Source organism: Rhipicephalus sanguineus, chromosome 4 (assembly GCF_013339695.2).
Source record: "Rhipicephalus sanguineus isolate Rsan-2018 chromosome 4, BIME_Rsan_1.4, whole genome shotgun sequence".
In the NCBI taxonomy this organism is placed as follows: Eukaryota; Metazoa; Arthropoda; class Arachnida; order Ixodida; family Ixodidae; genus Rhipicephalus; species Rhipicephalus sanguineus.
Genome location: NC_051179.1, coordinates 152575783 through 152590610, shown reverse-complemented (window position 1 = coordinate 152590610; position 14828 = coordinate 152575783). Strand labels below are relative to the sequence as shown.

Below are 14828 nucleotides of genomic sequence, written 5' to 3'. Positions count from 1 at the left end.
TACAGTGCCCTGCAAGTCAAAATTTTCAGTTCTGAATGTAGCGTGTATTAGCGCGGTACATAAAAGAAAGGAACGTGCATGACACAGACGTAGACATAGGTTAGCACCTACTTATACCTCTACATCTGTGTCGTGTTCCTTTCGTTTATGTACCGCGCTAATACGTATACATTCATGAATGACCAACTCCCCCGATCAGCAACCCTTCTGATTTTCAGTTCTGCCGATATCATATGCAGACCGAACTGTATGCCTCCACAACTGCATTGTATGTGTCCTAAACCTGCACAATTGAAAATATTTTGTGCATGCTCATGTAGTGCGTGCCCTGTGTCATGGGTATTTTATGGGCACTGCATGGTCCGAGTTGGGACCAGTCCAGAAGCCAACAAGTTCCGGCTGGGACGAGTTGGCAACTGGTTCCAGGACCAGCTGGCAACTGGTTCTAGCTGGGAATGGTTCCATAACCCAGTCAGCTGGAATTTAATTCACCTAGGAAATTTGCCTTTCCCCTGCAAATGCACTTTCTCAAAACTTCGCATGAGCTAGTAAGCTTGTCGTATTTATCAATTCCACTGCATTCTGGGTTGTAAATTTCCAACATTCCGGATTGACGCATGCTCAAAAATGTTGTCTACCGTGTGACTGATGCTCGTATGTGTGGTAAGGAAAAAAAATAATACTTGCATTGAGAGCGCGTGCCATGTGCGTGCAACTGACCACGGTGAACGGACAAATCATGCTGCAACAAGGAAAGGTACAAAAATGCGAAAATGTGTTTGCACAAAATTGCGAAACACACAGTGGCGTTGCGTGCGTCCCGTCTCTTCTCTGTCCGCGTCTACAAAGCACATCCCCATCGTCGAAGTTGTAAAACACGAGTTAAAGTAATATAACGCAGTGATGAAGGCGAGTTTTTTTTTTTTCAAAGTTAACAAAAATGCATAAGAAAACTGGTTCGCATAAGACACTCTACCGCGGACCTTAGATTACGCAATGAAATTGCGGTTTCGGTTTCGAATGTGTCCTCCCCTTCGTTGCCCTTTCTTCACGATCACTTGTTTATCGAAGCGAGGCACAGACTCGTATATATAACCATACATTTCTTATTGTATTGTGTAACGTTGTTTGGAGGTGGGCATACACTTTGTATCTGTGTTTTGCTTGTGTTGCTAGCTACTGCCAACGTTTCTACGGTCGAGTACGTAGCAAAACTTGTGACTGTGCGGATCTACTCAAAATGGTGAGTCGTTCAAGATTGCTTTTACGACTTTCGGCGTTCGATGTGTGCACGCTACCAACCGGCTGTTTCTGTACCCCTAGACGTCCTTAAAGTTCGTCCGTCCTTCGTACCGCTTTGAAAGTCCCAATGATGTGCACCGTTGCGCTTTCTCTAGTGAACCGGCGTTGATGCTAACAGGTGGTTCAATGTTTGAGCCCGAGTCAGTGACGGCACTGCACCCTTTGAGTAGCCACATTTATGTAGCTGAAGCTTTGTCCATTCAAACACAACGCCGGTACCTCAACGGCCACAGTTTATACCGGTGTCGTCGACGGGCACATATATTGTTCGCGATCAGGGCCGATCCGTATCGGATTTCTCGCTTCTACGCGGCTAAAACTAATCCTATCGTGCTTTGCTCAAACGTCACCCAAATCGCGCTTCGCAGATCGCGATCCTCTTGATTCCGATCGGGCCTAATCGACTGTGTAGCAGCACCTGATCAGGATCGAGCCTAATACGGATCGGCCCGATTGCGATCAGAAGTACCCTGTGACACCGGTAATATTTCTGGCGTGGAGCCGGGAAAGTGTGGTATGCCAGGCCTTCATATATGAATTGTCAACTTCACTATGTTCATGATTATGAGTAGCATGTAATTGCCAATTGATCTGAGTGTCACTTCATCTGGGAATTCAAGCTGTGTACCTGCATCATGCCATGCGGAATCTCGCTCGACTGTCCCTTCTGTCTGGAGAGAAAAAAAACCTTTGGGTCCTGTTCATTTGGGTTATAAGCCATCTTACGTTTTCACGGAATTGTCAAAAGAGATGGCAGATCTATTTCAGTTTAAACAGACAGAACCCATTCATGAAATGGTGTGGACGGCTTCGCACGGTTTTCAAAGTGATATGTGAAGGAAAGCTCTTTATGCGGCATGTCATATTGCAATTTAAGCAAAATTACATTGCAGTGAATACCAAGCAGCACCTTATTGCAAGCGCGCAAAATAATTCTAACCACGGCAGGTTAGAAATTTAACTGATAATTTTGTGAAAGACATTACTCCATTCTTAGAAGTTGCCTTATACTGTAATGTTTGCCATCCTTCAATTGTGATCTACTGGTTCTCTGTTACAGTGATTGTTTTTGGTCCATTGATTTCCTAACCGCTCAAAGGTGCTTGACGACTTCTCCTCACTCAAGATCATCACTTGATGACTAACATGTCTACGTTGTCTTAGGCGTTCCATTACTTTCCGAATGGCTTCTGCTGAGCTGAGACCACAAAAGAGTGTTTTTAAAATTTATTACTTCTATACATGTAGCACGGAGATATGTACAATTACAAATAAACAGTGATGTTTTCACGTAAAATCTTTTCAGACTTGTTTCTGTGTTTTGAACAAGTTACTCAAGACATTTCATGCCACAGACACAAAAAAAAAGAGCTGTTATGGTAAGTTTGGAGAGATTAACAATTTGTATGGTCCCTGAAAGACAGTTTGTATGTCGTATTTTTGTCGTACCTCGTGTAATATGGGCTTAATGTTTTGCCATTCTGCTGTCGTTAATTGCTACTGCATGTGAACTTTCTCTCAGAACAGGTTGCAATGCCTTCGCCACTATTGCACAGCCAAAAAGCTGTTTCCGCCCGTCCTGACACCGATGCTACCACCTGGCACCTTCAAGAACAAGGTCGCCATCGTCACTGGCGGAGGCACTGGGATTGGCAAGGGGATGACCGAGATGTTTGCACAGCTTGGCGCCAACGTCACCATAATGAGCAGGTAGGTGAACCTGCCAATTGTCCTTGACTACATAGGGTCACAGTTTTCTCTGATACACGATTAGAAGCCATCGAATAGGAATTACCTCATTATTGGACACTGATTCAGGGACACGTTTTAACAACCAGGTTCAAGACAACGCGGGACAATTCTGTCTCGATTCTGTTTCGTATCCCTTGACGTCAGATCGTGAGTTGCACAGCTGTACTGCGTAAATTTTATAATGCTTGAACATGGATCAGTGCTGCCTGTGCAAGGGGCAGCAGTAGCCTGCATATGTTGGGATATCTTGCTGTAATAAAAACCGCACAGCTTCCTGCAGTACTGCCCGCATGGAAGTTTGGTGCTGCCATCTAATGGCTGCTGTGCTTCCATTAGGAGTGCCGATGCGTCGATAAGCGAGGCTCGTCTTGAATGTGATTCGGCCTCAAGCGTGCCCATAACTGTACAAGTTTTCTTAGAATGAAACAATCATAAATAGTTATGGTTTTCCTGCAATGCAGCTACCAGTAATATTTGCTCACATAGCGTAACTAAAGAAAGCGAAATAAATACTTGATTGAAATTAGTGCAAATTGACAGCAGTGATCACAGGGATTCTGATCATTGCTTTAACTCTACTCCTCTACCAGTGCTCTTATGCCAAGTATAAACATGCAAGCTGCTGTATGCCCTGATGCAAGTGCTCATAATATATAAGATGCGTTCTAGCGTAGCATGATGCCGAAATCTAGATGAATTTTACATTTTTCAGTAAAACAAGCATAATTCCCTTTGCCAGATGCACTTTCACGGCATTCTTGCGTTCCGAGAGAGACTTATTCGAAAGCCCCAGCGTTCTCGTGTATAAAAACAATGCAGCACCATTTCTCTTTGTAAGTGAAATTGTAAGACACTTTACAGTAAACATAGCTTGCCATGAGCACTTATATTCTCTTGTTGTTTCCTTTTCATGTCCACTCTTTGATAACAGTTTCAAAAGTGCAACTTGCACTGCAGTGCTCCATCTGCATGCTTTAGTTCTTGGTGTCATTCGGGTTTTGTGTGTTTATAGCCTTGCACACCATAAAACGGAAGGTTTATACGTACAATGCAATGTTTTGTTTCTGCGTATTTTTTAAACAGGAAGCAGGAAGTCCTGGACAAAGCAGCCAAAGAGATTTCTTCGAAAACTGGCAGCAAGGTAAGTAGTCCTAATTTTTCACGCCTTTTATACATACTAATGCACATATACCAGACTTATCTCCATGTGCGTTCTGTCAGATAGAATGTGATGACTGTGTTAGCTCACGTTTGCCATTACACTTGCAATGTCGTGGTGTTTCATCCTTCAGCCTTGCACAAATGTACCAGTGCTGCTACATGCGTGATTCTTGCTGTCATTATGAGAAGTCACTTGTAGACTTAATGTTCATAGATTTCTTTTATATTTTTGTTCCATTTGTGTAGACTTCCGAATATTGGTACAGGTGTTAAAACAAAAAGCTTGCCATAATGCTTGCTTACAGGCCAACTCTAATGAACTTTCAATTTGACTTAATTCGTTCTGAATAAGGATACCGCTGAAGCATTCTTCTCAAGGCTGCAGGGCTGGTGGTGGTGTGGCTTTTTTGTTAGCAGCCTTTAAAGAGCACCTAAGTCCGCAACACATGTAACTGGTGGTTGTTGCTACGACTTGGGTCTAGGCACGCCACCTCAGAGATGTTTCAGCACCCGCTTATCTGTAAGGTGACGCCACTTGCTCAGGCCTAGGTGATTAAACAGTATTAGGGCCTCATCAGCCCACGAACTTAAAGGGACACTAAAGAGCAAAACGATTTTTCTCGCATTGGTAAAGTAGTCTTCCACGATACCAAAAACACCACGCTGTTGTGCCAGAGCACCTGATCGAACGTGGAAGCAGGGATCAACCCCTGCATGCTTTGTCTGCAATCCGGGGAAAACGGCGTCTTCACCCAGCCGGTCCCGACAACTGACGCCAGTCGTTCTTCAAAGCTGCCCAGCTATGGAAAGGCTGCTCAACATACAAAAAGGAGCCAACACCTGCGGCCGGCGGACGGTCAAGAGGTTAGAAGACCGTCAACACCTGCGGCCGGCGGACGGTCAGGAGACTAGAAGAACGTCAACACCTGCGACCGGCGGACCGTCAGCTGGAAAATGGACGGCTAGAGGATTTAAGGCCGTGCCGGTCCATCGATCAGAGAGATGGGAGAAGGAGAACGACTCGAACGGAGTCGAACCAGCCGACATGGTCGGGCTGGCAGTCATGTTGCCTGGTAGCAAAAAGATGTAAATAGTTGTACATAAAATCTTTTCCTTCTTCACCTTGCCATTACTGACTACTCCGAGCACGATACACACCCGTGTTCGCACCGGCCACGCAACCCGAGTCCCAACAGCCGTTCCAGAGGAGGGATGCAACAACACGTATTCCCAGCAGCGAGCCTGAAGGACGACATCGGAACCTAAAGGTGGCGGTAGCGATGGGCCACGATACCTCTTTCCTAACAACGCTTGCTGTGAGAAGACGCTTAATAAGCGAGAAAACGCGCAAAAAGAAAATACAGGTGACGACGCCACCTTGGAATTCCGGCTCCATTTGCCGTGACGTCACGTATTTTTGACGGCGCCTGCTTGGGCCTTTCTAGTTCCTAATCGGTAAAATCGAAGTACATTGTCCTCTGAGGGGGCCAGAGACTTGACATGACGAGTTTGTGGAAATTTCGTCAAGCCAGTGGCACCAAAATACGTTAAATGCTCTTTGAAGTCTTTTACGTCACGAATTACAAAGTTTGGCGCGAAATTTAAAAATGAAGCTTTCAACTTGGTTTTCTCCTCTAATAATGACCCTATGGTGGTGAAATAAACTACGCAAGAGTTCTCCAAGCACACTTTATCAATCTAAACCAATTCATTGTTTCTCTTTAGTGTCCCTTTAAAAAAAAGAAACAAAAATTTGTTCTCTCATGGTGTCTTATGCTGCAGATCCTGGCCGTCGCAGCAGATGTCAGAGACCCTTCTGCTGTAGCCGCAGCAGTGGACAGGAGCATTGATGAACTTGGCTTGCCTGACATAGTTGTCAACAATGCAGCAGGAAATTTCATCAGCCCAACCGAGATGCTGTCCACCAATGCCTGGAAGACTGTTGTGGACATTGTGCTTAACGGGACAGCCATTGTGACATTGGATGTAGGCAAAAGGCTGATTGAGGCTGGAAAAGGTAAACACTCATTCGCATTGGCAAGTTTAGTGTGTAACTGATGGATCACATAAGGAAACAAAGGGATCTTCTAAGTGCTGCATTTCACCGCATGTTAATCAGAAAAGGGCAGATAAATGCTGATGCACGGCCATTTGCTTTAGTGTTCAACGTCAGCTTAGGAAAAAAACAATGGCTATACAGTAAAAGCTCGTTAATTCGGATTTCACGGGACCGGAAAAAATGTCCGAAATAACCGAATGCCGAATTAACGAATGAACAGGAAAAACAACATTAAAATCAAGTTGGAGAAGCATACCTTTATTTGCTGAAGTATTTTGTAATGGTCGTCTGCGTTTTCACGCAGATTCTGGCTTACATTACAATTTTTCTTAACTTTTCCAAATGGCCAACAGCACGCAAACTGTCGGAAGTGCTCAGGCAAACGCCCTCTAATATCAAAAGCGCCTCCGAGACTTCCCGTGAGGTGCGATGAGGTCGCGACATCATTAATAATTTCTTGATCGGGCAGGAGACCAGTCGTGGCGACACAATCATCAATCGCGATGTAGTCCTGAAGGGTCATATCTGTGGGAAGGACAGCATCGAAGGTCGGGCAGTCACCGTCGGTTGACTCGGCTGACACCTCGTCGATGCCACCGTCGGCTACAGCCGCATGCTTGGGCCTCACATGTAAACACGGTCACAACGGGAAAAAACAAGAACTCCTCAAGAAGAGACGGTGCCGACACAACACAAGGGAAAATGGCGTCGGAGGCGCAGTGGGCACGAGACTAAAAAGCCACCTAAACATCGCCCAATGTTAGCGGTGTAAGCATGTTTCATGTTGGCTACCTTGTGCCGCCGAGCAAAATTAGCGCCGTGGTGTACCCAGAAATTCCCTAGTCAAGTTGGCGACAGCAGACGAGAGCAACGAGAGGCCGAGTTGAAACTTGAAGTTAGATACACAAAATCTTTAAACAAGACACGCCATCAAGTGCCTCTGTGTCATGCTTTGTTGTGTTACCTCGCGAGTGTTCGCTTAGAAGTGACTGAGATTGCTAAGACATCGACTCTGCTGTCAGTTTGGATGAAGCGCGAAAGACAGGGACAGAAAAGGCACACATAAAGCCCCTCCATGCGTTTTCCGCCGGAAAAAAGCGGCAGTAGACGCGATGGAGGGGCTTTAGGCACACATACAACCACACATACTGCGCTACGTGCGGGTGTGTGTGTGCCTTTTCTGTCCCTGTCTTTCGCGCTGCTCCCTTAAGTTATGTTGAACCAACTAGCCAACAAGTTCACTCTTCAAGGTATCAGTGGTGTTCCGATGTAAGCGCCTGGTATAATTCAGTGCGCTCCAGAATGAGGGATTTGCCTTGTTAAGCTTCACCGCTGCACAGTGGTGTTATGCGAAGAAAACTAAACGTCACGCTGTGAAGCTCTAGTCCTTTGTGGCCGAGAAGGGTTCGCTGCCGCAAAGTGGTTGATAAAACATTTACGGCTTCGAAGCAACTTAAAGGAATCAGCCATCTCATGAGACTGTCCGAGACGTGTTAATATGAAAGCTTACAGGAGTATTTTCCATTTGTAATAATGGATATATCGAATTATTTCGCGATCCCCTTCGAATCCGATGGGTCCGACGGTCGTCAAGTGAGGTGAAACTTGAGGCACTCGAGAGTGTGCGTTGCGTTAAAATGTCTGTGTATGCCCTGCTTTATGTTACCTCGCGTGTGTTCGCTTGAATTTATACAGATATTGTCTATCAGCAGTGCTAAGAAATCTATCATCTGCACATTTATTATTTGACCTGAAATGTAGCAGCTGGCGTTTGAAGTAGACATCCGTAGCGGCGCCTCGTCGCAATTGTGCAGCAAGTTCACTATGCGATCACGCTGAATTCAGGCCACGTGATTCATTGGTATCTTGTAATAATTTCTGTTGGCATAATTAAGTTTCTCCATGACACTATTCCAAGCTATTCCAAGAAGTGGCTTGGTCTGTTCTCTAATGTAGAGGGTTGCTGCTAATTCGTTTGCCTGGCTGGTAGAAGAATTGAAGAAACCTTTGCTATGCACTGGCGCATTTATTAGACGTTTGGGTGCTCGTACGGTGACTGGAGACTGCGTGGGCGCCTTTTTTTGTAATTAAAGAAGACAAAGCATCAGGTAACGTATGTGGCAGTTACGATTTCCCTGCTGGTGGGCTTCGCTGCACAGCGAATCACCGATGCACAGTACATGCTTTGTGGCATAACACAGCTGCAATGCTATAAAGCTGACTATAGTGAATCTGTCATCTTGTAGCACGTATATATAATGTAAATATATAGTGCATTGAATCCAAGGGGCAGTGCAAGCATGGCGTAAACAAGCAGGGTACGAGTCAAAATATGGGCGGCGTGCGCAGCACAGATTTCTTTGCGCTCCACAATGAAGGAATTGCTTTGTAAGTGTTACCGCTACACAGGGGTGTAATGCGACGAAAACTAAATGCCACGCTGTGAAGCTTGCTACCTGTGGCTGCAATTAGTTGCCGGAAAGAGCATCACCAGGTTGTTTCAGACTGATCTGACGAGAAAATAAGCAATCTGCATCGCTGCGCCTAGTACACACATACTGTGCCCTAAGTAGGGAGGCCGGCTTCGGCATGACGCTCGTTCGTGTGGTGGCTCGATCGCCACAAGCATTTGTTTAAAACAAGCAATAAGGTGGCATTGCTGTCCACCTTAGAAGACAACGCAGTGAATGCTTTCACGGTGGCCACTCCTTCCGATACCTCTGCCCAGCACCAATCCAATACTTGCCCCGACAGCGCAATTAAGTCGATGATTGCTTCTGATTTAACACCGCAGCGGACTGACGAGCTCCACCGGGTTCTACTGTCGTACATCGACGTTTTCGATCTCGGCGGCCGTCCATTGGGGCAAGCTACCGGTGTGACGCACCGCATAAACACTGGTGATGCGCCTCCTATCCATAGGCGTCCATATCGCGTGTCGGCGACTGAGCGTCAAATTATCCAAAGTGAGGTCGACAAAATGCTCGCCAAGAACATCATTGAGCCATCCTGTAGTCCTTGGGCGTCCCCTGTCGTACTCGTCCACAAGAAAGACGGCACATGGCGTCTCTGTGTCGATTATTGACACCTAAACAGAATTACAAAAAAAGACGTGTACCCTCTGCCACGAATAGATGACGCCCTCGATTGCCTCTATGGTGCCCGCTATTTTTCCTCCATAGACCTACGTTCCGGGTACTGGCAGATTCAGGTGGATGACATGGATCGTGAGAAAACGGCATTTATCACACCTGATGGCCTATATCAATTCAAGGTCATGCCCTTCGGCCTCTGTAACGCTCCAGCCACCTTTGAACGAATGATGGACTCTCTGCTCAGAGGCTTTAAATGGTCCACCTGTTTGTGCTGCTTGGACGATGTCGTTGTTTTTTCACCTACATTTGAGACTCATATAGAGCGCCTGTCAGCCGTCTTAGATATCTTCCGTCGCGCTGGCCTGCAGCTGAACTCGTCCAAGTGTCACTTTGGCCGTCACCAAATTACAGTACTTGGCCACTTAGTAGACGCTAACGGCGTACAACCAGACCCAGCCAAAATCAGCGCAGTCAAAAACTTTCCTGTACCACGATCTGCAAAGGATGTTCGCAGCTTTCTCGGACTATGCTCCTACTTCCGACGCTTTGTGAAAAATTTTGCAGACATAGCGAGACCCCTTACGCAGCTCCTCAAACAAGACGTCCCGTTTTCATGGAGCTCAGAAGCGGCCTCTGCGTTCTCCAATCTCATCGCGCTCCTCACTACTCCTCCGATTTTGGCCCACTTTGACCCTGCTGCCCCTACTAAGATCCGTACGGATGCAAGTGGCCATGGCATCGGCGCAGTGCTAGCTCAACGCCAACGTGGCCATGACTGCGTTATTGCATACGCCAGCCGCCTGCTATCAGCCCCTGAACGCAATTATTCCATCACAGAGCGCGAGTGCTTGGCTCACGTTTGGGCGGTCACGAAATTCAGACCATACCTCTATGGACGCCCATTTTCGGTAGTTACCGACCACCACGCGCTCTGCTGGCTGAACACCCTCAAAGATCCCTCGGGGCGCCTTGGTCGCTGGGCTTTGCGTCTGCAGGAATTTTCTCACTCGGTCGTGTACAAATCTGGTCGCCTGCACCAGGACGCCGATTGCCTCTCCCGGTACCCTGTCGACGATCCTGATGACAGTGACGCCAACACGGTGCCCTCCATCTTCTCCGTGTCCGCCTTCATTCACATTGGGGAAGAACAGAAACGGGACCCACTGCTGCTCGACATCATCAGCCGCGCGGAATATTCCCCAAACGACGCCTCCGTCCGTCACCTTGTATTTCAAGAGGGCGTCCTATACCGCCGCAATTTCCGAGCTGACAGGCCTGACCTTCTTCTTGTCGTGCCTAAGCATTTACGGCGCAGTGTCCTCGCTGAACTTCACGATGCGCCTACAGCTGGACACCTTGGCGTATCTCGGACGTATGAGCGCGTACGGCGACGTTTCTTCTGGCCAGGCCTTGCTCGCTCGGTACGCCGATACGTCGCTGCGTGTGAGTTATGTCAACGTCGCAAAACACCGTCGCTGCTACCTGCTGGCCATCTTCAACCAGTAGACATACCCACGGAACCGTTTCACCGCGTTGGGTTAGACCTGCTTGGTCCTTTTCCTGCATCAACATTGGGAAACAAGTGGATAGCAGTGGCTACTGACTATGCTACGCGCTACGCTATTACGCGAGCTCTACCAACGAGTTGTGCAACCGACGTTGCTGACTTCCTGTTACGGGACGTTATACTGGTTCACGGTGCCCCAAGACAACTGCTCACCGACCTGTGGCCGTTCGTTTCTCTCTCAAGTCATCGCCGACATCCTGCGTTCCTGTTCCACGCAGCACAAAGTGACCACTGCTTACCACCCTCAAACCAACGGCCTCGCGGAACGGTTCAATCGCACGCTTACGGACATGCTCGCTATGTATGTGTCGCCGGACCACCGAGACTGGGATATTGCCCTACCCTACGCAACTTTCGCGTGATAACTCATCGCGCCACGACACAGCCGGCTTTTCACCTTTCTACCTATTGTACGGAAGAGAGCCGACATTACCACTGGACACCATCATTTCATCCAGTACCTCGTCCACCAGCGAGTATGCTCATGACGCTATCGCGCGAGCCGATCATGCCCGTCAGCTCGCTCGCGCTCGCCTGACGGCGTCGCAGAGCAATCAACGACGTCGGTACGATGCCTCACATCGGGACGCACATTTCGTTCCCGGTACCCTTGTGCTACTCTGGTCCCCTAATCGACGAGTGGGCCTATCTGAAAAACTTTTTTCACGTTACACGGGACCTTACCGTGTAGTGCGTCAAGTAACACCTGTCACCTATGAGATTGGCCCCATCTGTCCCTCGTCATCTGTTGTTCGGTCCAGTGATGTTGTTCACGTCTCACGGCTCAAGCCCTACAACACTGCTTCTGAAAACGACCTTTAAAGCTCCGGGACGGTGCTTCCGCCGCTGGGGTCATGCTACGTACCAGTGGCATCGTGATCCACAAGACGAAGAAAAGGACGACAATAGGATAGACTGGCGCGAGCTGTTCCTATCGGCAGCGCTGCTCGGTGAACTACTTGTAAATACATCTGTTGCTAGTCCTTCGAGTCTCTGTTTATATTCCCCGTAACAATATTGATTATTCGGTGACTATATCGCGGAATATTGGAGCTAAACGTTTTTCTAAGGCACCTTTTGGGAAAAGCTGGCTTTTCTGGAACCACGAGACAAGTTCCGATCATGTCTCAAACTTCGTCGTCCAAAAAGGACCAGCTTCGTAAACTAATGCGCTTGATACGCTAGCAAGGTTAACACAAAAATGAAACCTAATGCACTGTGCGGCTATGCCTGCGCAGTGATCTCATTGAGCTGAAACAAAACTGATTCCCCCGCCTTGCGAACTGCATGCCCCTTAGTAAAAAAGTGGCCCTTCTCAAAGAAAGCAGCAAGTATGCACCTTATTCGTGCGTCCATTAAATCAAGCCACCTGCATTTCCATGGTTAAATTGCATGATCAACGTCTCACACGCACGTAGAGCCACGGGACTAGGCTAGGTACATCTCGCTTGGAATTTCCTAGGGACAGCACCAAAAAGTGGTCTGGCAACGCGGGCATGTTTTGGTGGCTTTTTAGTCGCTCCCGCGCAGTGGAGCGAAGAAAGAAGACGCCGACGTTCGATGACGCCGCAATCGCCCCCACTAGTTGATAACGATGGCGATGTCACTCAAGTTTCGGTTTCGCCCCAGTGGTGCCAGCGCTGCTTTACCACACATTTGTGTAGCGGCAGCCGTCAGAATTTTTCCGAATTAAGCGGTGCGGAGCCCAATTCTGACGAATTAACGAAGGTTTGGTCCCATAGATTAACATGCACTTTGGCCGGGACCAATAGAGCCGTCCGAATTATCCGAATTTCCGAATTAATGGGTGTCGAATTAATGAGCTTTTACTGTATTGCCTTGAACATAACTTTAGAAAGTTGGTATTTTGGACCAGTTGGTAAGACATTTTAGACTAAGGAAACTGCTAAATTGGCAGCACCATTGACAAGGCAGATGAGACAAGCACGTGCCCTGTCAATTCAGCAAGGCTTTTTGTTGTCTTGCAGGCTATCAAGCTTACATAAGGATTACTGGACCTCCTTCTTACTCCTAGCATCTGTTGTGTACTTTTATGTGAGTCCCGTTGAGTTGCATGTTTGCAAGCTCTTACAGTTGAGCTCTAAATGGCACGCCTGCTTGATTTCGTGGTGTCGATCTGCATCTGTCCGCATACAAAAAAGAACCGACCTAACCACCTCCAAGCGAGTGATGTCACGTATTGGCATCATCGTGTGATGTCATCATGATGTCGCGGATCACCAGAATTTGTGACGTTACTATGTGACGTTACTATGGTGATGTCATGAATCATCATCGTGAGGTCAAAGGTGAGCTGATCCTGGGGGCAGTACAACGCCATGTGAGAGTGCAGAAAGCTTCAGTGGAGCAGTATGTGTTTCGTACGTGTTTCACCACATCATTCACGTTGGTGCTGCATTGGCGTGGTAGTGCATGGCAAGTATGGGTAGACCGCACATTGTGAGAACGCCCAAAGAGCAGTGTAATTTTGAAGAACGGCGACCAGAACAGAGACAGGAGTGCTCCCTAGAGCTCTGCTGGTCACCCACCTTCACTGAATGAAATTGCTCCAACTTTTTTGACAAGTGCCCCAAAATATTTTCCTCTCCAGGTGCAAACTTCCTGGCTATCTCTGCAACCTACACTAAGCACGGCTCTGGATATGTTGCGCCCAGTGCAGCCGCCAAGAGTGGTGTCGAAACACTCATGATGTAAGTGGGCTTCATTCCTACTTCGTTGCTTACACCCATCGTGGTAACAGGGCAGCTGTCACGTTCTTTCACTGTTTGCATAATCATGGCTTTGGCAGTGTAGTGCGCCGCTAGTACGTGCCACAAGGATCCGACCAGGAGAAGACGACGACGATGCACTAAGCATGAGATGGCTGCGCCTGTTCTTGTTCATGTCTGCCTAAATGGCTTCTGACAAAATACTATCTAATTTGTGGTCTCACAGCATCGACGTCTGTCTGCCCATTTCCACAAATTAGTGACGTGGACTTCGCCTGATTGCACTTGCATGGACTTGCCTGGACCGCATTGCACTTGCCGTGACCTGGACTTCGCTTCCTGAATTGCCCTTGCCTCGGCCGCTTCGCTTGGCCAGCAGCTGCCAGGAACTCGAGCACCGCAGTCTTCGCAGTCTTTTTCGAAGCCAGAAAGTCATGACCTCTCACCAGGTACCGTCATCATCGCCACAACCCCGCGAGCCCGACGTTTCCACTCTCAAGCTCCCCGAGTTCTGGTCGTCGGCTCGGAACTTTGGTTCATCACCGTAGTCATTGTTCTGTCGTCATCGGCTTACATCACAGTTGACCATGTATGACCATGTCATTGCGGCACTTCAGCCTCATACTGCTACTGTCGTTCGCGATGTTCTATTCTCTCCTCCAGCTGATCACCCCTATCATCATCTTAAGGAGACGCTCATCAAGCACACTACTGACATAGAGCAACATCGACTGCAGCAACTCCTTACATTAGAGGAGCTCGGCGATTGCAAACCTACTGACTTATTGTGTCGCACGCAAACCTTGGCGCCCGATCTCACTACGACACCGAACAACGCACTTCTTTGAGAAATTTTTTCGCAGCGTCTTGCAACGCAGGTGCGCCTAATTCTCACTGCGTCTTCATCATCCACGCTGCAATCTCTGGCTCAGTTGGCCGACAGAATTATGGATGTTGGTTTTCCCTCCGTGGCCACACTTCGTCACCCTACAGACCCTTCGCCCAACAATGCAGCTAGTGGCGACAGCTATGCACGTTTCTTCACTGCTGACGAGGAGCTCACCCGAAAAGTAGAACAACTTACAGCTGAAGTCACCACCTTCCGAACAAACCAGCCATGTCCTTCATCACGAACTCGCCAACTTTTATCATCGCTTTATTCC

At 47.9% G+C, this 14828-nt stretch overlaps 1 protein-coding gene across 1 annotated transcript in view; it reads left to right on the top strand.

The window, feature by feature from the left end:
- Positions 1-1016: 1016 nt before the first annotated feature.
- The window catches only part of LOC119390810 (2,4-dienoyl-CoA reductase [(3E)-enoyl-CoA-producing], mitochondrial), a 37459-nt gene continuing 23647 nt past the window's right edge, over positions 1017-14828 (top strand). The window contains exons 1-5 of the mRNA XM_049414932.1: positions 1017-1243; positions 2825-3012; positions 4138-4195; positions 5998-6232; positions 13548-13647. Of these exons, the coding sequence (XP_049270889.1) occupies positions 1241-1243; positions 2825-3012; positions 4138-4195; positions 5998-6232; positions 13548-13647 (584 nt within the window). The 5' untranslated portion in view covers positions 1017-1240. The remainder of the gene's footprint in view (positions 1244-2824; positions 3013-4137; positions 4196-5997; positions 6233-13547; positions 13648-14828) is intronic.